The sequence below is a fragment of the Puma concolor genome, chromosome C1 (genome assembly GCF_028749965.1).
Source record: "Puma concolor isolate L17-30 chromosome C1, mPumCon1.1.hap2, whole genome shotgun sequence".
Lineage (NCBI taxonomy): Eukaryota > Metazoa > Chordata > Mammalia > Carnivora > Felidae > Puma > Puma concolor.
Genome location: NC_141674.1, coordinates 149,990,888 through 150,017,205, shown reverse-complemented (window position 1 = coordinate 150,017,205; position 26,318 = coordinate 149,990,888). Strand labels below are relative to the sequence as shown.

The window sequence follows — 26,318 nt, the reverse complement described above, 5'->3', positions numbered from 1 at the left end:
ATAAACATGAATTTTTTTACATTGTCTTTACATTTTTGATATCTAGTGTTAATAAAACATGCAACATCTACATAGGTTTTTTTTAAATAATATATGATTTTTTTATAACATTTTCTTTTCTCTAGTTTACTTTATTGCAAGAAGACAGTATATAATACATATTAAAATGTGTGTTAAACCACTGTATGTTATCAATAAGGCTTCTGGTTAACAGTAGGCTATTAATAGTTAAAATTTTCATGAATCAAAAATTATGCAGATTTTTGACTGCACTGGGGTGGGGGGTCAGTGCTCCAACTCCTGCATCATTCAAGGGCCGACTAATATACTTGCTTTCTAGCACATAGGGACATATTCAAGTTTTAGAAAGCATTAAACATCAGAAATGCACATAATTGCTTACATTTGGAATGTTTGAAATCACCTTTTAAACCTGTCTATAAATATATTCTGTAAGCAATTTGGTTAGATTTATATATTTTAAGCTTGCTTATTGTTATCAATACCCAACTAAAGCAGAGGAAGACATGGTATTAATGTTGGTAGGACAAAGCTTATTTTTTGTGAGGGTGTTTTTAAAATTATTTTAAGGTTAATGTGGCCCTAAGACATATTACACAGATATAAATTGTATAAACTTAATAGTGGCCATGAATAGATTCCTACAAACTTGTGGGTTTTTATAGATCATTATAACAAGCTATGGAAAAGCTATTTTTTGAAAACTTTTCACGCATACTGAGGAAGGACAATATTATAGGTGCAGTTTTTTTCCCGATCTTGTCTTCATTTATCATAAACATTTATCAGAAAGTGAAATCTGATCAAGCATACATATTAGAGCTCTAGAGGTTAGCATTGGGCTAGCCAAAGGACTGTTTAGTGTGAAAAATGTGAATTGCTTCATTTGTCTGTTACAGACTCTGTGACAAGGGTTGTCAATATTAACTTAAAATTCCTCAAGGTATAGGGGCACCTGAGTAGCTCAGTTGGCTGAGCATCTGACTCTTGATTTCAGCTCGGGTTATAATCTCAAGGTCCTGAAATTGAACCCCACATCAGGCTCCATGCTAAGCGTGGAGCCTGTTTGGGATTCTCTCTCTCTTTCTCCCTCTGCCCTTTTTCCCCCACTTGTACTCTCTCAAAAAACAAAAATTCCTCAAGCTGTATTTTTGAACTTCTCAGTCTTGCAGGAATTAATATCAAATAAGACTATAATCCTAACATTAGGTTTAGGTTAGATGAGTCACACCCATGCTAGTAAACTCCCAGGATGTTGGACAGATTCTATTGCTGTTTTGGACTTGTGTAGTATAAGATGTTGTATAAATTAGTTGACCATTCTCTAAGTCTTGTATTAAAAAGTATAACAAGATTACACATGATTAGTTTACATGTTTTATGTATATATTTTATGTATGAGTTGATCCAGGTTTTTTTAAATTTGTTTTTTACTGTTTATTTATTTTTGAGAGAGAGGCAGACAATGAGTGGGGTAAGGGCAGAAAGAGAGGGAGACACAGAATCTGAAGCAGGCTCCAGGCTCTGAGCTGTCAGCAGAGAGCTCAATGTGGGGCTCAAACTCAAGAACCACTAGATCACGACCTGAGCCGAAGTCAGAAACTTAACTGACTGAGCCACCCAGGTACCCCAATCCAGATTTTTTTCATTAAAGATTCATAACCATAATTCAGTATTCACATGAAGAATCAAAGCATGGGTTTTGCTATATTCTGTTGGACCTTAGCATTAATAAAATTTTGTGATAAATTTAGGAAAAAATAATTAGCAATATAGTAAAATAGTAATCAGAAGCAAAATATATCTTTCCAAGAAGTCAAAGCTTTTGACACAGACTAAAATGAAGGAATAGGAAAGAAACAATACAATATAATTAGAAATTTCAGCTTTCAGGAAAACAGTGTTTTTCTGGTACTTTCCTAAGAGGGAATTCTTAAAACTTGAATTTGTTTGGCAAAAGTGGTATACTTAGTTGAAATATTGTCCATTTCTATCTAAATCCTGATTTTTCTTTGAATTTATCCAGTTTCAAGTTTGCTCAACCTCTTGAATCTAAAGTGTTATGTCTTTTATCAATAGTGGAAAGTTTTCAGGTATGATTTCTTCAAGTAATTTTTCAACACCACATTTTCTTACCTCTCTTTCCATGACTCTGGTGACACAACTATTTAGACCTTTTGTTGCTATCCCACATGTCCCTGAGGTTTCATTATTTGTTTTTAATGGTTATTCTCTCTGTTGTTCAGATTGGATAATTTCTGTTGATCAGTCTTGAAGTTCATTAATTCTTTTCTCTATCAGCTGCATTCTAGTGCTGAGTCCATCCAGTGAGTTTTTAAATTTTGTTATTGCATTTTATAATTTTAAAATTTCCATTGGTTCTTTATATCTTCTACTTCATCATTTAGTCTGTTTTTCCATTTGTTTCAAGCATGTTCATTATAACTTGTTCAATGATCAGCAGCTCATTTATGCTATGTAATAGGCATCTAGAAATAAGAATTTGTCTATGGTTAAGTAAACTATTATAATAGTGAATACTATAGCTGACAGGAAATTGGTTTTATGACTTGATCTAGAATCTTGCATTTGGGTTAGTGAACACTTAAGTAGTCTAAACCAATAACAGTAATATAGCACTTTTCAGAATACATGTGGTTCTTTATGGAATAATTTTTTTAGTATCCTTTGTAATTTTGGACTCTTGGTTAATGGTAACTGGAAATGTGGAGTTTGTGACTAATTTATCTCTTGAACCATGGTAGGGCAAATGGTTGTAGGTCCTCTTCCTAAAGTACCCTCAAGGACAAATTTTGCATCTATAAAATTACTTATTATATTCTTGATCAAGAATTTTTTCTACACCAGACTTTAATTTTAAGATTATACTTGACCCTTGAACAATAGAGGAGTTAGGACCTCCCACCCCCCTATGCAGTTGAAAATCTGTATATTAGTTTTTATTCCCCAGGAACTTAACTGCTTATAGCCTACTCTTGGCCAGAAGCCTTACCAATAACATGAATACTCATTTAACACATATTTTGTATATATATTGTATACTCTATCCTTATAGTAAAGTAAGCTAGAGAAAGGAAAATGTTATCAAGAAAATCATAAGAAAGAGAAGATACATTTAAAGTACTGTTCTGTGGATCATCTGGGTGGCTCAGTTGGTTGGGTGTCCAACTTCAGCTCAGGTCATGATCTCAGGGTTCATGAATTCAAGCCCCGTATCAGGCTGTCTGCTGTCAGCTCACAGCCTGCTTCAGATTCTTTGTCCCTGCTTCTCACAGCCCCTCCCCCACTCATCTTCCTCTCTTCTCTCTCATTAAAAAAAATAATAATACTGTACAGTATCCAAAAAATCACATATAAGGGAACCTGTGCAGTTCAAACCTGTGTTGTTCAAGGGTCAGCTGTATTTCTACCCCTTTAAAACAAATGACTGTGTTTAATTTTTATGTAATAACTTTTAATGTACAGATTGGAAGAGATTAAAAAGATTAAAAGAAGTAGAAGTCACTCAAAATTCCACCATTCCAAGATAACTATTAACATGTTGGTGTATGTCCTTTCATTCTTTTAAATTTTATTTATACTTATATATCTGTACTTTTTAAAAGTTTATTTATTTTTGAGAGAGAGAACATGTGAGCAGGGGAGGGTCATAGAGAGAGGGACAGAGACAATCTTAAGCAGGCTCTGTGCTGTCAGCATGAAGCCCAACATAGGACTCAATCACACAAACTGTGAGATCATGACCTGAGCTGAAATCAAGAGTCATGCACTTCACCGACTAAGCCACCAAGTACCCCTGTACTTTTTTTAAACAAAATTAGATCATACTTTATGTTATATATATTGCTCTTTTCACTTAGCATTATGCCATGAATGTTTTCTTGTGTTAAATAGTATTAGAAAATAAGATTTTTAATGATTGTGTGGTATATACTTTACTAAATATTTCAGTTTACTTATCTCTTCATTTTATTTTGTTTCAGTATAGAAATTCTTTCCAGATTTTGATAGGTCATCAACCCTCTTAATTTTTTTTATGCTATTACATTTTCTTTTTCTGGGTTTTATAGATATTTAGGAGGGAAAAGAAAAGGGCTGAATCAGAGACTTTTTTAGATTCTCTTTTTTTTTTTACTTTTTATTTCATTCTTTCCTTACTTTTAAGTGGTTTTTCTAATGTATTTTTTTAGCAATCTCTATGCCCAACATGATGTTTGAACTCAAAACACCACGATCAAAACTTACAGGCTCTTCTGACTGAGCCAGCCAGGTGCCTTTACATGCTTTTTCTAAACCAGTAGTTTTTAAGACTACAATTTTCATTCTTTAGTCTTCTTATTTTGGACCTAAAACTTTTTTTTCATTTTTAAAATAAAATTTATTTTCTGTCACATTTATTTCTTAAAGTGTTAAAAAATATAGTGTCCACAACTTAACCTGTTCCTTATTAGTTCAGATCATAATGAAATGTCTTAAATACCAAGAGTGAGGTCAGACTTTTGTCTCTGACACTTAACACCTTTGTCAATGGCACGTTACTTAATTTTTCTATGCCTGTGTTTCCTCATCTGAAAATTATTGTTAATGATGACAATAATACATTTGGAGAGTACTCCAAAGAGAAAATACTTATTAACATAGTGCCTAATGTAAATACTGGGCTCTCAAGAACTAATACGATGATGGTGGAGTTATAATAGGATTATAAGTGGTGATGATACTGTCAGTAATAGTAGAAATGTATTTAATACATTGTCTCAAGTTTTCCCACCCTGATGTTCAGTTTTAAGGTAACTTACTTGTTATGTAATATGACCACTTCATTACTATTACTATATTTTTTTGCTCTGTTTATTTTTAGTGGTTTTTTTCAATCTTTTATTTGTGGTACTTTTGGTTGTTTATACAACTTTGAACCTATTCCTTTTGAATGGTGTGTTTTACAATATATCTGTTATCAATTTTATTTTGCCTACAATAAAATTAAGTGATTTCACTAAAATTGTTTTACTGAAAATTTGGTGAATGTATTTTTAATTCCTTTCCAGATTACTAAATATATAAACAAAAATTTAAAAGGGTAATAACAGGGTCAGCATTTAAATATCTTCCTCATCCTATTTTTTTTTCACTTCAAACTAGTTTTTCACTTAACTAAGTTTATTAGAGTTTAATGATAAGAACGTCAAAGAAAACAGTGGTGACTATGAAAAACGTCTCTGTAATTTCTCCTCATGTTTTATATTTAGCTCATTCAGCCAAAAAATACTGAGCATATACTATGTATGAGGCTAAAGGGGTAGACGGAGGAACTTTGTGGAGCCTGTCAATGATTTTATACTTTATCTTAAATATAATTGCAATGTTATTGAATACTTTAAGCAAGGAAGTGCCACACTCTGTGAAGAATGGATTTTAGCAGGAATGATTAGGGTATTGGGACAAGTTTGTTTCTAGAGGAAAATTATTAGTGACATGGATCAGGGTGATACTGTGGAGATGGAAAAACGTAAATTGATTTCAGATTATGGTGGAAGTAAACTTGAGAAGACAAGGCGATGGACTCCATTCGGGTGTCAGGAGGATAGATACATACATGCTCATCCCCCTGTATGGTACATAAATTCCATGCTTTGCATACAGGGTTTCTCTCATGACTTGGCCTCCAACCTTAATGATACTGTTGTCCAAATTTTTCCATCGATTTCTTTGCATTACCCCAGTCAGATTGCTGTCAACTTTTACTATAAAATTCTCTTTATCTCCTGGTTGATTTCTATATTCTTTTTATAGTCTTTCTTTCTGCAGGGCCACAGACTCCCCTAATTAGATTTTGCTTAGCTTACATGTGTTGTTTTGGCAGCGGGATCCCAGCACTCAAGTCATACTAATGATGGGCCAGACTAGTGTGAGTGAAGTTATGAAGGGCAGGTAAAAAAAAAAAAAAAATGGAAGCCATAAATATAGACAATTTCATTGTAAATAGTCTTGGTTGAAAGTGAGAGTATAGGGGTGCCTGGGTGGCTCAGTTGGTTGGGCAACTGACTTCAGCTCAGGTCATGATCTCACAGTTCGTGGGTTCAAGCCCCACGTCGGGCTCTGTGCTGATAGCTCAGAGCCTGGAGCCTACTTCAGATTCTGTGTCTCCCCCTCTCTCTGACCCTTCCCTGCTCAAACTCTGTGTCTGTCTCTCAATGATAAATAATTGTTAAAAGAATTAAAAAAAAAAAAGAAAGTAAGAGTATAAAATATGAGATGGCAAAATAGGGATGAGTGGTCAAAGGAGACTTTTTGTTGTTTTTAAAGATGGAAGGTAATGGAGAAGAATCTAGTAGAGGGGAGATATAGAAAAGAGAGGGAAAGATCAATTGAGCAAAGTTCTTGAAAACTGCAAAAAGGTGATGATAAGTTTAAGGGAATGAAGGAAGTCCACCTCCATTTTAACAGGAAGGAAGGAAAGGATTAGTCATTAAGTTTTAAAATTTCTAAGAGGAAGACATTGTTTTATTAGTGTTGTAAATCCATCAATTAGTTCCCCCTAACCTCCAATGGACAGGTTACTAAATATTAATGTCAGTTGAGCCAAGCATTCTATTCTACAATTACCTTATTTTGTTCTTATTCTTTTTGATTTCCTCTTTTAAGCAAATGAAGATAGAAAAGAGAGGACTGAGTATCCAGAGGGATATTGACAAGGAGATAGTAGGTAGATAATAAGCTATGTCACTTACAACTTCCCCAAATGGGTGAATGGAGTCAACCTGCCAGAATCAGGGTATTTGGGATGCTAAATTAGGTGGGTATTCTTCATAGGGGAATGAGATCTAATTTGAGGACAAATTGTGCAGTGGCTTGAAATTAGGATTTAAAGACCAAACAAGAATGACAGTGCCTCCTACCTCCGGTTGAGGACTCAGATTTTAAAGTCACAACAAATAGGATTGGACAGATGGCCATGTTGTGAAGAAGTGATATGAGACATATCCTTTAGACCAGTGATTTGCAAACATTTTTTAAGGCAATAGGATCCTTTTTTTCAAACAAAATCTCATGTGGAATCTCAATATACAAAATAAATGAGAGGACTTTTGACACAAGCCAGTAGCATATGGGCGAGAGCCATAACCTCTCCTTCCTCTTTGTGCCATATTCCAAGACACTTAAAAGATACCTAAGACTCTGCAGAACATTTTTAAATTCAAGTTATTTAAATCAAAAGAAGACAGAAACAGTTCACCTTTTTCTCTCACTGCCCCCCCCCCCCCCCCCACAGTCTCTGGTAATCACCAATCTGTTTTCTCTGTATCTATGAGCTTGATTTTCTTTTATTTTTAGTTCTAAACTTTTATTTTAGATTTATACACATGAGAAAGATCTTACAGCATTTGTTTTTCTCTTTGGGACTTACTTCATGTAGCATAATGCCCTCGAAGTGCATTCATATGATCACAAATAGCAAAATTTCATTCTATTCTATGGCTGAATAATATTCGATTATATGCATATACCACAGTTTCTTTATCCATACATCAATTGGAGGTTGTTTCCCCATCTTGGCTATTGCAAATAATGTTGCTATGAACATGGAGTTGCATATTATCTTTTTGAGTTAGTGTTTTTGTTTTCTTTTGATAAATACCCAGAAATATAATTACTGGATCATATGGGCATTGTATTTTTAATTTTTTGAGGAACCTCCACACTGTTTTCCATAGTAACTGCACCAATTTATACTCCCACCAACTGTGCACAAGGGTTCCTTTTTCTCCATACCCTTGCCAATACTTGTTATTTCTTATCTTTCTGATAATAGCCATTTTTACATGTGTGAGGTGTTATCTCATTGCGGTTTTAATTTGCATCACCCTGATGATAAATGATACTGAACATCTTTTCAGGTACTACCAGAGCCAGGTAATCAAGGGGTGTTCCCTGGGTGACAGCTAGAAAAACCAGGCACCAGACATAAAAACCAGGATACCAGATGCGTGTAAAGTCCCTCTGTAAGAGACACTAGCACTCTGGAGTGTGACACATGGTGAACTCCAAGATAGCACCCACCCTCCAAGGTATCTGGAAGAGATTACAGCCCCTCAATGTATGTTTAATTAGCTGCTTGCCGCTCAAGTCAAATTCATGATGATTAGCTAATAGACCCCCTCACAGAAAGATCAGTCTGTGGGTCTGTTGCCTCTTGCTGTGACCTGGAGATGGTAGCTGGTTAAGAACCTTTCTCTGCTTGTAACAGTCCTGTGGACCAATGAGTGTAAGCCCCACTAGCCAGCAGAGCCGAGTGATGTACAGGTGCCCCTTGAAAGCAGTCATAAAAATTGGTGTTCTAGAGAGGGATATGATGATTACAGTCTGTGGGACCAGGAAGACAGTCTCCCCTGGCCTCCATAGCTAGGCAATCAAGAGGTGTTCCCTAGGCAGTGGCCCTCAAAATTGGGGCACTAATTGTATGTAAAAGCTTCCTTCTGAAAGGCACTGATGGTCTGGAGCACAGCAAAAAGGAAAGCGTGAAGATGACATCTTCTAGTCTCCATCCCAGGGGAGCGTTCCAGCAGGCTCCTGGATGTGTGTGTGAAATTAGATGCTGCTCCCTCTTGCCGATGCTTTAACTTAAGTAGGTGAGCCTTCTTCACATTAGGTCTGGGCACAATTGGCTGCCTCTGAGTTGGGTCCTGAGGTGGGTGAATCTGAGCATGAGTCCCTTAAAAGCAGTTTCTCGGATCACTATAGTCTTGTAGGTCTTGGGGTGCAAACCTTGTTGTTTTTCAGAGTTCATTGTTTTGGGGGCTCATCTCTCAAGTGTGTGTCATAAAAGTTGGGGTGCCCAATGTGGGGCTTGAGCCCTTTGCTCCTCACGGAGAACTTCTTAGATTTTGAGTTCCTTCCTGGTGATGAGTCTTTATGCCAGGGAGTGGGATTTTATAGCAAGACTGTCCCAGCCTCTTAACTGCTTTGATGTGGTTTTCTTGTTTGCCTGATATCTAGTCATTACTCAGCCAGACTTGAGGTGTTTTTTGAAAGTAAATTGTTTCATAGGTAGCTGTAGACTTAGTATGTCTGTGGGAGAAGGTGGATTAAGGATCCTTATGCACCACTATCTCGAATTGGAACTCACTGTAGAACATATTGGAAGGTAATTTTGAATAATACCAAATCTTTAGAAATCTTTTTTTTCTATTAAATTAATTGTCATTAATACTAGCACATAGTAAAAAATATTCAGGTGGTAGAAAAGATATATGGTGAAAAATAATTCACCTATCCTAGATGCCAATTCCTTAGTCCTTTTACCTAGGTGTAAATAGTTACTAGTTTCTTACATATATTTTGGAAGTATTTTGAGCATACAGATATAAGAATATACTCTTTTTTCTTCATCACACATGAGATCATTCTATTTCTATTCCTCCCAGTTAACTGTTTTCATCTAATTAGAATATCTAGTATAGATCTACCTCATTCTTTTATAATAGCTGTATAATATTGTATTAAAATGATGAAGCATAATTTAACAACTACTAATTGATGGAATATTTTGCTCTTAAAAGTCATTTACAATTAATATGTGTGAATATATTTCTTGGATAAACTGAAGATTTTGAACAGGAGAGTGATAATATAGAAAGACAAACCTAATGTTAGGATTACCAGAACAAAAGCATGATATTCACAAACTCTGAACCTCATTTTATTCTTTAAGAAGTATGTTTTGGGGCGCCTGGGTGGCGCAGTCGGTTGAGCGTCCGACTTCAGCCAGGTCACGATCTCGTGGTCCGGGAGTTCGAGCCCCGCGTCAGGCTCTGGGCTGATGGCTCAGAGCCTGGAGCCTGTTTCCGGTTCTGTGTCTCCCTCTCTCTCTGCCCCTCCCCCGTTCATGCTCTGTCTCTCTCTGTCCCAAAAATAAATAAACGTTGAAAAAAAAAATTAAAAAAAAAGAAGTATGTTTTTCCCGCTAGGTTAGCTCTGCTTTTTCCCCACTAAAAGGGAGTTTTTATTCTACTTCATCAGACATGTAGTACTTGGCGGCTTTCTTTCTTTGTATGTGGATATACTTCTGTTTGTTACCCTGCTTTATTTTTCTCAATCTCTTATTCATCATCCCCAGTTACTCTCCAGAAATATCTTAGAAATTTGAGTTAATGTAGTTGTATTTCCTAGGTAAGCAAAGCTTTAGGTCTTTTGCTTTTACTTTGGGACGCCTTGCATTTGTAGATGAAAGGAACAATTAACTAGATCTTGCCTCTCTTTTTATCCTTCCAACTTTTGTATCCTTGTTAGAAATTTGTTTTAAAATTTTTTAACGTTTATTTATTTTTGAGGGAGATTGAGATACAGCGGGAGTGGGAAGGGGCAGAGAGAGAGGGAGACACAGAATATGAAACAGGATTGAGGCTCTGAGCTGTCAGCACAGAGCCTGACATGGGGCTTGAACTTGTCTGAGCCGAAGTCGATGCTTAACTGGCTGAGCCACCCAGGCACCCCAGAAATTTCTAATTCTGGTCAATTTTCAAATTCATATACTCTATGTATAGTTTAGCTGATCTATACATGTTAAATTTTATTCAAATCTTCTACAATATTCTTTTATATCTTAGGATAACCTCTTCCTCACAGACGACTCCTTGCAAAGGAACACTTAATCCTTTGGATGGAAAAGGATACTCTGATTAGATATTTACTGAACAGTATGAAAATCAGTGCTTTACTCTTGAATAATTTTCTTATCAAATCTCTTGAGGTACAAATAAGATGAACAAATCTTTAAAAATTTATAATTTACATTTTAGAAATTTATAATTTAGCATGACACACGTTTGGAGATGGAACCAAGGCCAGTGAAAGGGAGGATAAGGAAAAAGTGGAATTAAATTGTTAAATATTTTAACACAATGTGAACGTTTTGATTTGTTTTTTTTTTTTTTTTTAATCAATTTGATAAAACTGTGATAGGGACTTGAGGGCTAGTTTATTAAAACCTATCATTTTATAGGGAAGGAAACTAGTCTTTAGGGTGTCTGGGACTTGCCCTGATCACAGGTTATGACACAGAGCACCTGATTGCCAGCCCCCTTTTGTTTGAGGATATAACTGTTTGACTGTTTACAGTGGTAGTTAAAATGTGTGTAGCAGCAAAAGAAATTGATTCATTTTATGTATTCACTTTTTAAATCACAATATACATACTTAATGACTCAAAAGAACTATTTTTTTTAAATGTAGGCAAATAAAAGTTTTGTAAATAGAATGATTTTCCTTCAAACTATATTATGTTTGGAGAATGTTTGAGGTCTAATAAGGTGTTTCTGCCTCATCTCCACTTTCACAAAATCTCTTACCAGAAAAATGTTTGTGTATTCTTGACTTTGTTTTTGTTTTGCTACTTAATATCTTGAAATATTATTTGTCTATGTGTTCAGTTACCCTGAAGTTATATAAAGAAATAGTTATAGGGGCTTCCGGATGGCTCAGTCATTTGAGCGTCTGACTCTTGATTTTGGCTCAGGTCATGATCTTGCAGTCCTGAGATCGAGGCCCCTGTCAGGCTCTGCACTGGGCTTGGAGCCTGCTTAGGATTCTGTCTCCCTCTGCCTCTCTCCCACTTGTGCGTGTGCTCTCTTTCTCTCTCTTTCAAAAAAATAAGTAAATAAAAGAGTTATATGAAATCCTTTTTCAAAACTTTTAGAAAATGATGGACGTGTAAATCTGCAGTTAGTGGTTCTACTAAACCTAAAGAAGCAGCATAGTGACTTCCTTCTGATACTATTCTTGATGATTGTTTCACTCGAGTTTATAATGCATTGAGAAGTAAACTTTCGCCAAATCTACTTACGTGTTTTGAGTTCTCACAGAGAACTTTTGGTGTTTTTGGCAACGATAAAGGCAGAACACCTCTCAGGAGAAAACCTACATCTGTTTTTATGTTTACTATCTGAATATTCAGTCTATTCTATCCCTATGCTTTCAGTACTAAAGAATCGCATAGCTGGAATAAGAGGCAGCTGATCACGTTTGCATTTCTTAGCCAACATGTCTTGCCCTTCCCTATTAGCACCTGTTCAGGTTTATGCCTAGCAGCTGTCAGTGTTCATAAACTCAGATTACACAAAAGGGAAGTTTGATATGCCTGAATTTGAACAGTATTATCAGTAACAAGCGATCATTGGATCTTTCTGAAGTATAGAAAATCATCATTCAGGGAGGAAGTTGTTTGTAGTAATTCTGATTTTTGTCTGTTCTCAGAATTGTTACTGGTAAATGTCACATTTTTTTTTAAAGTTTATTTATTTTGAGAGAGAAAGAGAAGTGGGGAGGGGCAGAGAGAGGGGAAGAGAATCCCAAGCAGGCTCTGCACTATCACCATGGAGTCTGACTCAGGGCTTGATCTCACAACCATGAGATTGTGACTTGAGCTGAAATCAAGAGTCAGATATTTAACTGCCTGAGCCACCACCCTGGCACCCTAGTAAATATCATCTTAATAAAATATAGTAAATTCATGTTATCTAGGATGAGCAAATTTTATGATATCTGTTAATTACATATCCTACATTATCAGTTTTAAGCAATTAGGACAAAATGTAAAATACAGACCAGAGTTTGGCACAAAACCTAGTTGAATATAATGTTTAAATCAGCTTGAATCATCTTATAACAATTACGTATAATTACTACTTCACAGAAAGTTTTAGTTAATTGAATTCCAGGTTATACAATTTTTGATACTTTAGATCAGGATTTCTCAGCCTTAGCACTGCTAACATTTGGGCCAGCTAATTCTCTGTGGAGGGGATGTCCTTTGCATTGTAGGAGTTGAGCAACATCCCTAAACTCTATCTCTGCACTGTCAGTAGCATGCTCTCAGATGTGGCCATCAAGTGTCTCCAGACTTTGCCAAATGTTTCCTAGTGGCCAAAGAGGGCATTATAAAGTCACTCCTGGTTGAGAGCTAGTGCTTTAGACTATGGGAAAGATATGTAATGAATCAAATCTTTTATAATCTCTTCATCACCTTCTGCACATTTTTCTTCCATTGTTCACATCAACAAATTTATTGTTTACTGTAGTATTTTATGTTAATTTTCAGTTGTAGTAATCTTTACCTTACCTTGGTTATTAACTTTGCAAATACAGAATTCTGAAGTTGTACATTAAAAAGTATATTCATAAATGGCCTTAAGCTAGAAGATGCACCTACTAATTGATATTCTTCCATAGCTGAGTGTGTGCAATGGCAGAGTCATATTATATAGCCCCTTCATTTTGATCTTACGGTATTTGGGCTGTTTTTGGTCACAGAGAAGTTTGTTGGTAGTGGTTTGAACCTGAGATGAAGGTGGTATCCTTAACACATAGAGTCAGAATGAGAGGCTGTTATAGGATTGCCAGATCTAGATGCTCTGGCCCTAACAGAAATCTGAAAATATGTGCTTCTGGGACACCTTAACCATTTTTATTTTAATGAATATATTTTTCTTTTATTTAAATTATTATTTTTTTATTTAGAGAGAGAGCATGGGGAGGGGAGCAGAGGTTGAGAGAGAGAGAGAATCTTAAACAGGCTCATGCTAAGCATGGAGCCCGAGGCAGGGCTCAATCCCAGGACCCTGGGATCATGACCCAAGCCGAAATCAAGAGTCGGACACTCAACCCACTGAGCCCCCAGGAGCCTCTGAATATATTTTTCTTAAATGATTTGAAGAGATGGGTTTCTGCCATTTTTGTGTAATATGCTTAAATAATGAATAACAATTTAGTGTAATCATAATTATATTTTTTCAACTGAAAATGAATGTATTCATTTTCACATATATTTGTGTTCCACTTTATTTTGAAAGTTTTAAGGCAAAACACTTCACCATTCATACTTATACAATTGCAAGACATTTATTTTAAATTCTTTTTTTTTTTTAATTCTTAACACAAAATTTATCTGGCTAAAAAATGTAATAACATACTAAACATACATATAACCTTAAAATAGATATGACTCTGAAATACTTACTTGAAATGAATAATCTAAAATACCTTAAGGTTTCTTTTACTGCCGCATATACACATGGGTAATTATATACACAGATATTCACTTATTAAAAACAATAGCTAATAATTATTAAATGGTAGGTATTCAGCACTTTACATGCATTATCTCAGTTAATCCTAATTATATCGTCATCATATTACTCATGAGGGAATTGAAAGTTCACTGAAGTTATATAATTGGTACAAGGTCACAGCTGATAAGCTCCAGATACTGTTTTTGAACTCAAATAGTGTCTGTTATCAAATGTCTTGTTGACATAATGCTGTAATCCCAATGTAATCTGTGTCTTCATTTCTTCAGTGTTTAGATTTATATTCCTCAACCCCAAGCCATATGTATTTTTTTGAGTGCCTACTATGTGCCAGACTGTTTTTTGTTTTTCTTTGCTTTTCATTTAGAAATAATCTTAGACTTAAAAACAGTTAAAAAACAAATACAGAGCATTCATATATATTTTTTTACCCACATGTATATATTTTACCCACATAGATATTTTCCCCCTAATTTTCATAATTTATATAACCATAGTACAGTTATCAAAATTATAAAAATCAGAAAATTAACACTGGTACAACACTATTAACTGAACTATAGACTTTGTAAGGATTTCACTAGCTTTTCCATTAATGTTCTTTTTCTGTTCCAAATTTCAGCCTAGGATCCAACATCACATTTAATTGTATCTGCTTTAAGTCTTTGACCTTTGGCTGTTCTTTAGTCTTTCCTTTACTTTCATGAGCTGGACACTTGGTGAACACTAGTCAGTTTTGGTTTGTCTGATGTTTTCTCATGATTCGACTGAGGTTATGTGTTGTCAGGAAGAATGCCACAGAGGTGGTATGTGCCTCTAAGGGCATCAGAGGGCACGTGATATTTTATTACAAGTTGTATAGTTTCTCCACTGTGAAGTTAATTTTTTGCCATCTGTAATTAGTAAAAACTTTGGAGCAGATACTTGGAGACTATGCCAATATCTTGTTTCTCCTCAGACTTTCTCCTGCTTTCTCTGCTCTATCCTGCTTTTTCCAGACTTTCTACTGCTTTTAGTATCTCTCCGTACACATGTATTTTAAGGCTTCTTCTCTGAGTAGTTCTAAAGACCTGTAACTACCAGCTGTAGTTCCACTCTTTCTTATTGCCAGGTTTAAATTTTATTTTTAAACTACGTTATAATAAAGAACCTACTAGTATTTCATTACTACAGAATAGATTCTCAAAAATAGATTGTAAGATCTGAGTATATGTATATATTTAATTTTAATAAATATTTCCAGGAAAAATGATCTTCAATAAGCAATATGTAGAGACTGCTTGTTTGACTTTCTGGATTTTACTTGCTTTAGTCCCAAATCAAGTTACAGCAACAGAAAGAAATACACCTAGAGCTTATAATTTATTATCCTAAAAAATTAACAACTATTATTTATTGAATTCTTTTATGCCAGATACTCAGCTAAAGTGCTTATCTATGTTATATCACCAAATTATATAGTACAAAAGCAAATTAAAAAAAAAAAAACAACTTTCCATTTTTTTAAATGCATTTAGGGGGCGCCTGGGTGGCGCAGTCGGTTAAGCGTCCGACTTCAGCCAGGTCACGATCTCGCGGTCCGTGAGTTCGAGCCCCGCGTCAGGCTCTGGGCTGATGGCTCGGAGCCTGGAGCCTGTTTCCGATTCTGTGCCTCCCTCTCTCTCTGCCCCTCCCCCGTTCATGCTCTGTCTCTCTCTGTCCCAAAAATAAATAAACGTTGAAAAAAAAAATTTTAAAAATAAAAAAAAAAATAAAAAAAAAATAAATAAATAAATAAATGCATTTAGGCACAGTGAAGTTACCAGCTATAATTTTTTTTAAATAGCCTTTTTCTATAAACTCTAGGTAAAGGATTCATATTTTTTGCATTTAGTAAAATGAGACTTGTTGGTGAAAATAATTTGTAGTGAAAGATGTCAGTAGGGGCCTCGGCTCAGACCAGCCTCATGTTTCAAAGTTTGTTGGTGACTGCTTGATGACCCAAAACCTCCCCTGTAAGCATTAGTTTCATGTAACCATTGGTACCAGCTACGACTTTCCATGATGAATGCTGAAAAAAAGAAAGAGAAGTTATTTAAGAATATGAACATACTCATTATGGCATTATCATCTATAAGGTGATTAACAGCAATACCAGAATATGAACAGAAGGTTTTGAATTGTGTATGATTGGAAAACTTATTGAACTGGTTACTAATGATGCTATGTGTCAACCAGAGATGATAATCTTTACTATATGTATCCATCTTAAGAGAAAAATCATCTAGAATACCATATGGATTAAATCAACATTTAAACATTAACTCTGCGTTATTTTAATTGGACAGTATTTTTAAAACAAACTCTTTTTATTTGAATTGCCTGTAGAATTCCATACAGAAATCTTTTTTATGGTTAGATTATTTCCATAGTGAAAGTTTGTGGTGGATTGTAAATTCAGTTTTAAGTGAGCAGTGTCTTTATTTTGTTTCTTCCTGTAAATTGTGTACTTATTAAAGCAGTTGGGAAAGTCATGATTTTCTTGCTTCCTTGTAGGATCACTGTATACAGAGAGTATTAAAATAACCATTTTAATATTCTATATTTTTTTTTAATTTTTTTTTTAACGTTTATTTATTTTTGAGACACAGAGAGACAGAGCATGAACAGGGGAGGGGCAGAGAGAGAGGGAGACACAGAATCTGAAACAGGCTCCAGGCTCTGAGCTGTCAGCACAGAGCCTGACGCGGGGCTCGAACTCACGGACCGCGAGATCGTGACCTGGCTGAAGTCGGACGCTTAACCGACTGCACCACCCAGGCGCCCCAATATTCTATATTTTTAAAAAAATATTGGGACACAATTGACATACAACATTTTATATTCGTTTCACATATACAACATAATGATTTGATAGTTTGTGTGTATTGCAAATATTTGTATGTATTGCATAATATTTGTATGTATTACAAAAGTATCATCATGATAACCATACTTAACATTCATCACCACACAGTTACAAATTTCTTTTGTGATGAGAACTTTTAAGATCTACTTTCTTAGCAACTTTCAAACAAAACAGTGTTACTAACAACAGTCACCATGCTGTACATTATATCCTATGACTTATTTTAACTCCACCCATTTCTACTCTAAATTTTTAATATCAGCATTAACTGTTACAGTAAGACCAATGTAAGATTACACCTGAAATAGCTAAGGAAATAAATATAAATACATATAAGTGGCTCAGTTATTATAAATGGGTCATATTAAGGCCATTTTAATTGTAGTTCATACTTGACATGATTAAAAACTGTAAAATGTATTTACCTTTTTGGTGAGGGAGGAGTGCTTGCTCTGTTGGGGATTACCAAGTCAGATTCTTGGATGTTTAAGACTTTCAAGACTTGGGTTTGGAAGACAGGGTTACACCGCATTCAAATGTGGTGTTATTTTGGGGGCACTTGGGTGGCTCGGTTGGTTGAGCATCCGACTCTTGGTTTCATCTCAGGTCATGATCCCAGGGTTTCCGGATCAAGTCCCACATCAGGCTCCATGCTGAGTATGGAGCCTGCTTGGGATTCTCTCTCTCTCTCTCTCTCTCTCTCTCTCTCTCTCTGCCCTTCTCACCCACTAGTGCATGCTCTTCCTCTCCCTCTAAAATAAAATTAAAAAAAACACACAAAAAGTAAATCTGGTGTTATTTTCTTGATTCGTTAAGATAATATGGGTGTTGGGGCGCCTGGGTGGCTCAGTCAGTTAGGCGGCCGACTTCGGCTCATGTCGTGATCTCGCGGTCCGTGAGTTCGAGCCCCGCGTCGGGCTCTGTGCTGACAGCTCAGAGCCTGGAGCCTGTTTCAGATTCTGTGTCTCCCTCTCTCTGACCCTCCCACGTTCATGCTCTGTCTCTCCCTGTCTCAAAAATAAATAAAACGTTAAAAAAAAAATTAAAAAAAATATAATATGGGTGTTATGTTGTAAGTGAATAGACGATGAGGTGATTTAGGAAGAATAAGAAGTTAATATGTTAATTTTTCTAAGATTGTGGCAACACATTTGTATGAAGATATATGCAAACCACTGTTAATGTTTTTTTGCTATAAGGAAATTCTGCAAGTCTATTAAAAGAGGATTTGGTATACTAAACATTAAACTTATTTCATAAATTGGTGTTTTAAATTATACTTATTTTGTTTTTATTTATTCCATATTTTATCTTTCTGAAGAACATGTATTTTGAAACACTTTCATATTTTAAAAAATATGCCTAAATGTTTGAATTATTTAAATATGTTTAGTTCGTTGAATAATGCCACCATCAGATACTGAGAATTGATGTTTTTCTCCCTCTCATAGACATGGAGTCTGGAGAACGGTTACCATCCTCAACAGCCTCCTCTACTACACCTTCATCTTCAGTACCTTCTGTGGCTTCATCAGTTTCAAAAGGCGGCCTTTCCACGGGAGCTGCTTCCCTGAGCTCTACAATCAACCCATGTGGTGAATACCCTTTATTGACTCAGTTTTAGGATACCTTCCATTTATTAATTTGCATTCATAGTGTTTTACTGAACTCTGAGTAAAATGTTTTCATCATCTCTCTTGACCTGTTGAACAATAAGTGGGTTTCTGCTTTTCCTGGATTTTGCCAGCACACTGAGGTGTCACGCTGGATCTTTCATGCTTTACATGCTTATGAGAAGCTCTCTTCATCTTGTCTTAATTTGACCATTTCAATTAATAAATGAGTACATGCAAAATATTTTTAAGCAATAAACCCATGAAGAGGTGAAAGAAATACAAAGGAGTCCTTGGTGGTAAGATTAGGTACCAATGCCATGGACCTTTTGTTCTAAATTTGCTTCTGCTATTTGAAATATCTTTCACCAAACTCCCAACTACCCCAGTTCATGATGTGTACTAAAGGAGATCATCTACTCGATGGAAAATATTCTAAAAATTAACAGCATGACAAGTTTCTCTTAAACATGAACAAAGTTCAGACTGCTAAAAAGACAATAATAAAAATTCGATTTCAGAAGTGAAAATATCATAAATTTCGATTAATTTTATAGAAGGTGTTTTTAATTACTGCCCGAAATCATTCTTTGCCCAAATGCAGATTTGGTAGAATACCTCCTTTTTTTTTTTTTTTTTTTTTTTTTTTTTTTTTAAAAAAAGGAAAATGCTAAAGGGTTAACTCATTCCTTTATCACTAGGAAGGTTTTAAAGTTAAATATTTTTTTTATCATATAGATTATTTCTTATGTTTATAAGCCAAAGAACTAAATGATATCTTTTTCAAAATTAGATTTATAATTTTGGATAAATATGGAATGCTTGCTAACAAAATACCTTAGTAAATTGTCAAATATATATTTATTCAATTATTTTGATTTCTTTTAATCAATGGAATGATAAGAAGGATGTCATTTTGTCATTGATTTATCAGAACAATTTTCTAGAATTTTCGTAGGGATTACAAAATAAGTAAGATAAAATAGCCTTTTATTTAAAACTAATAAATGAGGGGCGCCTGGGTGGCTCAGTTGGTTGAGCGACCGACTTAGGCTTGGGTCATGATCTCGCAGTTTGTGAGTTCAAGCCCCGCGTCGGGCTCTGTGCTAACAGCTCGGAGCCTGGAGCCTACTTCGGATTGTGTGTTTCCCCCTCTCTCTACCCCTCCCCTGCTCATGCTCTGTGTCTCTCTATCTCTCAATAATAAATAAATGTTAAATTTTTTTTTAAATAAAAAAAATAATAATAAATGAAATCCCTATCCTGCATCCTGTACAGTCTTGGTTGAGTCAGTTCACAACTTCATGCACACTTCCCTTATATATAAAATGATGAATGCCTTTGACAATATGCTGTGTTCAAAAATAGTGATGCTGTGATTGGCATTTTATCTTAGTTTGTCTAAATGATTGTACACAGTTTGTACTTTTGTAATTATTCTTTCCTGCGCTTTATAATTCTTCTTATTTCCTTTGTTGTCGGCTCATTTCAGTGTATCTTCCAATCTGCTTGTCTTACTTTGTATTAGTCTTTATATAGTGTTTCTAGAGATTTTTTTTTTTAATGTTTATTTATTTTTGAGACAGGGATTGACAGAGTATGAACGGGGGAGGATCAGAGAGAGAGGGAGACACAGAATCCGAAACAGGCTCCAGGCTCTGAGCTGCCAGCACAGAGCCCGACGCGGGGCTCGAACTCACAGACTGCGAGATCATGACCTGAGCCGAAGTCGGATGCTTAACCGACTGAGCCACCCAGGCGCCCCAGAGATTTTTTTTTTTTTTAATGTTGAAGGTTTCAATTCTTGAGTACAGAGCTATGAGTTTTCTGGACACTTTGCTGTTACCAATTTCTTACTTAGTTTTCTGAATTAGTGACACTTAAATTGCTTATAACTTTGGACACTTACAACATGTTGGGCACTATTTTTTGTTAGTGGTGGTTGAGAGTTGCAAAAGGGGTGGGGTATGCTGAGTTGCAGAGTTACATCAGAAATTCCCTTATCTAGGAAAGAATTCACTTTTTACATTTATTTGCCAACTTGAAAGTGTCATAGACTTTTTATGTTGAGTTGCTTATGTTGAATGAAGGCATATTTTATTTCTATATTTATTCAGAAACATATTCGTTATTAATACATTATACTTTCCGTATATACAGCATGAATTTTTTTCATTTTCTACGTCAGAAATTTTGTTGTCTAGAAAAAAAATCATTTTTTATCATTTATTTACCAACTTGAAAGTTGTAGAATTTTTATGGTGAGTTGCTTATATTGAATGAAAGCATATTTTACTTCTATGTTTATTCAGACATATATTAGTTGTTAACATATCATACTTTCAGTATGTGCAGCATGAGTTTTTTCAGTTTCTAAGAAAATGCTTTTTTGTTTTTAGCTTTCACAGTGTTGTGGTTTATGTTTAAAGTAAAGCCTTATATTAACTTACAACTGATGGGTTGCATAAGAGAATGCTCAGTTGTCCTGCATAGCTCTATTTATCATATTTTCCTATCTTCCCTTATTTGATTCATTGTTTTTGGCCCATTCATTCTGATAATTCTCTTCATTTATAACAAGATCATAGAATGTTAATGAATCTAGACTCTTTGTCTTTTTTTTAAATTTTTTTTTTCAACGTTTATTTATTTATGGGACAGAGAGAGACAGAGCATGAACAGGGGAGGGGCAGAGAGAGGGAGACATAGAATTGGAAACAGGCTCCAGGCTCTGAGCCATCAGCGCGGGGCTCGAACTCACGGACCGCGAGATCGTGACCTGGCTGAAGCCGAACGCTTAACCGACTGCGCCACCCAGGCGCCCCTAGACTCTTTGTCTTAAACAACTTGAATCTCCTCAATTTATTTGATGTATAGCGACAACAAAACCATTTTCATTTTTAAAATGTCAAAACCTCACCAGTTCTTTAATGGATCCTTTGAGGACATTCTGTTGATTTAAACAGTTATTTTAATTGGCCTTTCTCCATCATCTTCATTAATGGTATGCCTGTAGGAATTCCTCTGAGTTACAAAGGATGTAATTCAAACCTGCTTTCAAACTTTGAATGATCAACTAATTTTTTTGAGTGAATACCTTGTTGGGGTTTGGGACTAAACCCACCTCCAAATTAGCCTGTCCCTATTGTGCATGCTGGCAGAAGACATGAGACTCCTGAGTCAGGCATTTTATTTCTTTCGCAGCAAATAGCATGAGTATCGTGTTGGCCTTGGCTCCCCATGCCTCCCAAGTCCTAAAGAGGCAACACAATGGCCCAGTTGAATCTTATAAATCTTATAAGTGTGTTTGTGTTGCAGCTGAGGAATACCAAACTTGGGGAATCCAATGCTTTCATATTAAATGAAGCAAACCTGCTCTGTCTTGAAGAAGATGCTGCTTCATCCTTCAGGGTTGCTCCCTGCAAATGCAATCCTGAGAAATGGTCTGCTTAAAGAGTGGTCAAGGCTTTGCATTCTTGGCATACCCAGCAATAATATGCAGAGACCTGGGAGGATTGCCTCTCACAACACACCTTCAATTTTATTACAGTAACTATGATAGAAAACAACATCACAATAATGATTGATTAATCTAAGGGTATCTGCATATGGGTTTTTGTTGGTCATATCAGAAGAGTAATATTTCTTTTTCCTTTAAGTTATAATTTTTAATAAAAGAACTTACCTATTTCTAAAAAATAATTTGAGACAGTTTTCAATAAATGTATTGGCACAATAAGCAAACACAAAATACCTAAAATATCAAAGAATAGGCTCTAAAAGGTAAAAAGGTGTTAGCCAAACAAAGCCACTGATATTGGACCAAAAAACTTACCAAACTAGTCGCTAAGAATAAAAGGAATACATAATGTGTTACATGACTCATAACCACTGTTAGTAAGTATATCAGTTCTTCAGAAGAAAAATAAACCTTTTTTTCTAGCCCTGAGTGGTATGTGGAATATGTCACCAGAACTTTTGTATAAAAAAACCAAATAGTACCTACATACCAATTTCACAGATATTCAGATTATTCCACATATTGACTCTGAGTAAAAGCTAAGAGAATAGTTCCACAATTAAACTTTATCAAATTTGTTTGAGATTTGTGGTCATTGACCTAACACAAAGATAAAACTTTGAGAAATTTCAGTAATAGTTGCTGAATTTCAACCCATTTTTAAGGGTAGAACCTTTAAACAAAAGCTTATCAAAACGCTGAATACACAAAACAAATAAATGGTTTAAAAATTCTCTGGCTTAAGCCAGAGTATTACTTTTCCTTTAGAAATTAAAGACTGGTTTATATATGTGTCTTACTTGCAGGCCACCTCCCTCTACAGAAGTGTACCAAATCATAATATATCGAGGAAATTGCAAGTTGACCAATAAATACCTGAACTTAGGGTATATGTCAGTTATGACAGTGCTTAACTGTGAGTAGGAAAACATGGCAATTAAACATGCAAGCCCATAGAAAGGCAGTCCTGGAGTGGGTAATGCCATTACAGACTTGGGCTTCTAATTTTATATTCTGTCTTTAGAGTATGGGGCTTTCATGCTCACATGTATATCCCATGGCTGTAAGAGAGCTGATTTCTGTACAGCGTAATTTTCTAGGAAGGAAGAAGATGGGGTGAGGGTGCAGCAAAAGTTGCATACTAGCTTGCTTTGACCCTTGTTAAAGAGCTTTCCCAGAAACTCCATCCAGAGATTTCCACTTGTATCTCTTTCCTCTGAATCATAACCTCAGCTTCTGGAAGGTCAGGAAAACAAGTTTTTAGCTGAGGACACTGCTTTCCTGAAGAAAATAGAGGTTACTAGTAAGGGATAGGCAATATCTACCATGGTGAAATGGAAGCAAGAGGAACAGGAAGTCAAGCTGGGGAATAGGCTACTGTCAGATCATTTATTTTTTTATTTATTTATTTTTTTAATTTATATATGAAATTTATTGTCAAATTGGTTTCCATACAACACCCAGTGCTCATCCCAAAAGGTGCCCTCCTCAATACCCATCACCCACTCTCTCCTCCCTCCTACCCCCATCAACCCTTGGTTTGTTCTCAGTTCTCAACAGTCTCTTATGCTTTGGCTCTCTCCCACTCTAACCTCTTTTTTTTTTTTTTTTTTCCTTCCCCTCCCCCATGGGTTCCTGTTAAGTTTCTCAGGATCCACATAAGAGTGAAACCATATGGTATCTGTCTTTCTCTGTATGGCTTATTTCACTTAGCATCACACTCTCCAGTTCCATCCACGTTGCTACAAAAGGCCATATTTCATTTTTTCTCATTGCCATGTAGTATTCCATTGTGTATATAAACCACAATTTCTTTTTTTTTTTTTTTTTGCATTGCCATTTTATTTTATTTTATTTTTTTCCAGTTTCTTTTTTTTTTTTTTTATTTATATATGAAATTTATTGTCAATTGGTTTCCATACAACACCCAGTGCTCATCCCAACAGGTGCCCTCCTCAATACCCATCACCCACCCTCTCTTCCCTCCCACCCCCCTCAACCCTCAGTTTGCTCTCAGTTCTCAACAGTCTCTTATGCTTTGGCTCTCTCCCACTCTAACCTCTTTTTTTTTTCCTTCCCCTCCCCCATGGGTTCCTGTCAAGTTTCTCAGGATCCACATAAGAGTGAAACCATATGGTATCTGTCTTTCTCTGTATGGCTCATTTCACTTAGCATCACACTCTCCAGTTCCATCCACGTTGCTACAAAAGGCCATATTTCATTTTTTCTCATTGCCACGTAGTATTCCATAGTGTATATAAACCACAATTTCTTTATCCATTCATCAGTTGATGGACATTTAGGCTCTTTCCATAATTTGGCTATTGTTGAGAGTGCTGCTATGAACATTGGGGTACAAGTGCCCCTATGCATCAGTACTCCTGTGTCCCTTGGATAAATTCCTAACAGTGCTATTGCTGGGTCATAGGGTAGGTCTATTTTTAATTTTCTGAGGAACCTCCACACTGCTTTCCAGAGCGGCTGCACCCATTTGCATTCCCACCAACAGTGCAAGAGGGTTCCCGTTTCTCCACATCCTCTCCAGCATCTATAGTCTCCTGATTTGTTCATTTTGGCCACTCTGACTGGCGTGAGGTGATACCTGAGTGTGGTTTTGATTTGTATTTCCCTGATAAGGAGCGACGCTGAACATCTTTTCATGTGCCTGTTGGCCATCCAGATGTCTTCTTTAGAGAAGTGTCTCTTCATGTTTTCTGCCCATTTCTTCACTGGGTTATTTGCTTTTCGGGTGTGGAGTTTGGTGAGCTCTTTATAGATTTTGGAGACTAGCCCTTTGTCCGATATGTCATTTGCAAATATCTTTTCCCATTCCGTTGGTTGCCTTTTAGTTTTGTTGGTTGTTTCCTTTGCTGTGCAGAAGCTTTTTATCTTCATAAGGTCCCAGTAATTCACTTTTGCTTTTAATTCCCTTGCCTTTGGGGATGTGTCGAGTAAGAGATTGCTACGGCTGAGGTCAGAGAGGTCTTTTCCTGCTTTCTCCTCTAGGGTTTTGATGGTTTCCTGTCTCACATTCAGGTCCTTTATCCATTTTGAGTTTCTTTTTGTGAATGGTGTGAGAAAGTGGTCTAGTTTCAACCTTCTGCATGTTGCTGTCCAGTTCTCCCAGCACCATTTGTTAAAGAGACTGTCTTTTTTCCATTGGATGTTCTTTCCTGCTTTGTCAAAGATGAGTTGGCCATACGTTTGTGGGTCTAGTTCTGGGGTTTCTATTCTATTCCATTGGTCTATGTGTCTGTTTTTGTGCCATGTCAGATCATTTAGAACTTCATGTGCGATGCTTAGGAATTTAGGCAGAGTCATGATTAAAAGCAAAGATTTTGCAATTGAAATAACTTGAAATTGAATCTTGGCTTGTTCACTTATTAACTGTGTGAATTTGGGTAATTAACTTATGTTTTTATTTTTTTTAAGGAGAGAGAACATATGTGAGGGAGGAGAGAGGCAGAGAGAGGGAGAATGAGAATATCAAGCAGGCTCCATGCTCAGCAGGGAGCCTGATGTGGGGCTTGATCCCATGATCCCGGAACCATAACCCAAGTTGAAAGCAAGAGGTAGACATTCACCTGACTGAGCCACCCAGGGGCCCCATTTTACCCCTTTCAAGCTTTAGTTGCCTCATCTATAGAATAGATAAAACATCACCCATTTTGCAGCCTTATAGGAATAAATGAGATAATGCCTGACATACAGTGGGTGCCTAGTAAATTATAACCATTATTTTTATTCATACTTCATCCAAATAGAAGGGTTTTATCATCACATGGCTTTGAAAATGAAAGCTTTAGCAACATTTGAACATCAGTTTGCAGTGGGAATGAGACTAGAGGCAAAGAAGACCTTTAGGAGTTAGTTATATTTATCTGGGTGAGAAATTATATGGGCTCAAATTAAGGAGTTAGAGAAGAAGGGACATAGAGGACATAATGACTATTCAAATTTGGCAAGGCAATGTTTAGAGAGAGAGAGAAGCCCGGACATGACTTGAGTAACTGGGTCAGGAATGAGGTAATGAGAAATGTGGAGGAGGAATAAGTTTTAAAAGAGAAAAGGCTCAGTTATCTTTTTGCATGTTGCACTTAATAGAATATACATCCATATTCCTGTTGGTGGACATTTGAGTTGTTCCAACTTTTGCTAATTACAATGCTAGG

At 35.9% G+C, this 26,318-nt stretch overlaps 1 protein-coding gene across 21 annotated transcripts in view; it reads left to right on the top strand.

Annotated features, from left to right (window-relative positions):
- The window catches only part of BAZ2B (bromodomain adjacent to zinc finger domain 2B), a 330,135-nt gene that overhangs the window by 161,001 nt on the left and 142,816 nt on the right, over positions 1 to 26,318 (top strand). For all 21 annotated transcript variants that reach the window (XM_086718691.1, XM_086718692.1, XM_086718694.1 and 18 more), the window contains one exon: positions 18,465 to 18,608. In XM_086718691.1, coding sequence (XP_086574817.1) covers positions 18,467 to 18,608 — 142 coding nt within the window. In that variant the 5' untranslated portion in view covers positions 18,465 to 18,466. The remainder of the gene's footprint in view (positions 1 to 18,464; positions 18,609 to 26,318) is intronic.